The 3209-nt window shown below is 37.5% G+C and overlaps 1 protein-coding gene across 1 annotated transcript; it reads left to right on the top strand.

Moving 5' to 3' along the window:
* Positions 1–943: 943 nt before the first annotated feature.
* Positions 944–1228, top strand: LOC127724944 (uncharacterized). The gene has a single exon (XM_052231944.1). The coding sequence runs from the start codon at positions 944–946 to the stop codon at positions 1226–1228; it is 285 nt and encodes a 94-aa protein (XP_052087904.1).
* The last annotated feature ends 1981 nt before the right edge of the window (positions 1229–3209 follow it).

The following is a 3209-nucleotide window of genomic DNA, read 5'->3' as shown; positions in this document are numbered from 1 at the left end:
ATGCTGTGTCATCATTCTTGAGAAGTCGACCTTCTACCACGAGATAACTTTCGGCGGGGTGTAGGAACAAATCCTGGGTTTCGATGTTGATTCGGATTTCAGCACCGGGATTGTTCAGCTGGGCACCGGCTTGTGGTTCGTATTCTCGAACCTGATATTCCTGGAGACTTTCGTCGAAGGTCAACCCTTCGGTGATTGTAAGAATGTTAGACATAATGTATTTATTTATAGCGTTAGACGAAGTCGTGGATGGTTTTGATACCAGAGCCGGAGATTAGATTGTTTAACCGAACTTGCTCTGGCTTCTTGCGTTGAACACTAGGCTGTTGAGGGGTTTTAATACGTTTCCTGGGGCGGGTCACTTTATCAACCACATGGTCGACGGCTTTGGAAGCCCCTTTTTCAACACCTTTCAAGGCTGCATTGGTGGCAGCGTTCATGGCCTTACTTCCTAGGGTTTGGGCGGCAGAGGAAGTAAACATGCGTCCAGCCAAACTGGCGATTGTGTCAAACAGTCCTTTACCACCGTAGGCGTACTTTCGAGCGTAACCTTTCTTGATTTGCAACATTTATTTATAGGATGCTACGATGCAGTGCCTTATATTCCTCGATGCTGATATGTCTACCCCTTTTCATAGCATCGATAATCGACACAATTTCGTTGCGCACACCATTGTTTCCTGCTCGGTATGCTGCAGCACACAGTTCCAAGCGATCGAGAAGCTGCTTGAAGTTGGAAGGAAGAAACACGGTTTGCAGCCCACTGCAAAACTTATCCTTCTTATAGATGTGGGATACGATTTCCTTCCACTTGTAACTCTTATTCGCCTTCGGGGTTCTCGAGAGGGTGGAATTGCCTTGATACATGGCACCGGAACTTTTCAGGATCTCTGCATAGTCGTAAAGGTCGTCGGGCTCAAACGATTCTGGTTTCTTTTTCACCATGAGTTCCCAGAGGCCAAGGGTTCCTTTGTATCTCACACCATCTACGAAAATATCATCATCGTTAAAAGTAACTGGCGAGCTTCCGATGAAGATACCATCGTTTTCAGATCGCAATAAAGTAGGAAGTGGAGGAAGAGCTGGACGGAGACACGGGGGAAGAGGATGGAGTGGTGGAGGAGGAGACGGAGGCGGAGGCGGATGGGGTGGTGGAGGAGGAGACGGAGGAGGAGGAGGTGGTGGTGGAGGAGGAGACGGAGGCGGAGGAGGAGGAGGGGGTTGTTAATTGGATGAGATGTAAATGTGTTTATGCATAGACAAACAGCAACAAAAGCAGAAAAGACATTAATAATTCAAAATATTAATTTTAATTATTGACTTAATATCCTTTGTATTTAAAAATTCTTAATCGACTAGATTCGTGATAAAATTAAAATAAAATCGTGGCAGAGTTTTTCAACTTTTTGCCGGAGAAAGAATTGACATTTGCAGCAATAAATGAATGAATGAACGATTAAAAAGAAGTTTTCATTATAATATCGATCACTCCAGAATTAGTGTATTCATGTACGTTAAAAACCTAATAAAATATTGTTTTTATTTTATACTCATTTTTGATAACATTCTCGGTTCAGGACAACCAATTGTCTTCCGTCAACTTTCAGCTCAAAATTCATTTTTAAACGTGACTTTTACTTGTAAACTGAATTTGCCTATTTTTTTTGTTTATTCTTAAAATTTATCATTTTTATCATTGTATTGAAACATATGGTCATAAAGTTAATATTGAGTATAAGTTATTACGAATTTTATGTTCGTTCATCCCACCTCTAAGAAATGTAATTATAACAAACTGCAATATTTTGTTTTTGACATCTAAAGTATTGTCTGCTAATTTCATTTTCTTATGTCAATTGTGGTCAACTTATTTTGAAAAAAAATGATAAAATGAAAGAAAAAAGTGTCAATATATTCCTGAAAATATGCAGTTAGTTGTTGCATTCAATTGATCAAGGTGAGCAGACTCATTTATCTTATAGTTCACTATACACACAAAAGTAAAAATGTCTTATCTTATCTTACAGTCATTGATTACCCGTTTTACAGATGACAACAGAAATGTTTCAATCGTGGTATCTCCAATCCTGTCCACTTTTCTCTTTTCCCCACCGAATAAATTTTATCACCGGGTTTGCACTATTATGAGCATCACGACGAGTGCCACATGTGGAGCAGGATATTCTTACCCTTGCGGAGCTCATGAGATCAGTCCCAGATTTTGCACAGCCCTGTTCTTGGTTTTTTATGTTGTGTTTTGTGTACTGCTGTTTGTCTTTTTTGTTTTTATCCTTGGCGTTGTCGGTTTATTTTCGACTTATGAGTTTGAATGTCCCTTTAATATCCCTAGACTCTCTTTTATCTTCTATAATATTTTTATTTGTAATTATTGTTTGATATTATTTACCTTCGACCTTTCGGGGTTTACGTATACATAAACTTTACAAAGAAGCATGCATGACTAGAACAAATGTTAGTAAATGGTAAATGGCGCATTACAATAATTGATCACAAATAATTTTTTGCTTCGTCATATAAAGGGACATAACTTAAACTTTTATCAAAAAATATGTAGTGAATTTATTTTTAAAAAAAATTGTAGCACGAAAACGAGTCCCGTGACCCTAATTTCTCTTGATGTATTTTACACGCAAATTGTAAGAGCTATCTTCCCTGCTCATATTTTATCTATCCATTTATTTTATAAAGGTATCCTATTGCTTACTTTTTATCATATAAATTGGCTTTTTATGTATTATTTTTTATATGAAATCAAACAATTTTGCTTAAACTTTAGCTTGTAAAATCCCCTTGACACATACTTTAATATTGATTCACTTATAGAGTCTGTGCATCGGAAATAACATATGTATTCTAAAACCAGTTGTTGGAATGATACGGGCTATGTTCTTCTCACATATTTTATGATTATATGATACTAAACACCTTACGGGAGGGAGTGTGCTTGAGATACATATTATGAAGACATAATCTTTCAATCAGTTTAATTGAGGTCTGGAGCTGGCATGTCAGTAACTGCTAGTAGTCCTCTGTTAATTTATGTATCATTGTCATTTTGCTTAGTTTCTTTTGTTACCTATTCTGACATCGGATTCGGACTTCTTTTAAACTGAGTTTTACTGTGCGTATTGCTATGTGTTTCTTTATTCTACATTGGCTAGAGGTATAGGGGGAGGATCGAGATCTAA

The sequence above is a fragment of the Mytilus californianus genome, unplaced genomic scaffold (genome assembly GCF_021869535.1).
Source record: "Mytilus californianus isolate M0D057914Y unplaced genomic scaffold, xbMytCali1.0.p SCAF_14, whole genome shotgun sequence".
Classification (NCBI taxonomy): Eukaryota; Metazoa; Mollusca; class Bivalvia; order Mytilida; family Mytilidae; genus Mytilus; species Mytilus californianus.
Note: the sequence above shows the minus strand (reverse complement) of the source record. Positions and strands in the feature narration are given on the sequence as shown.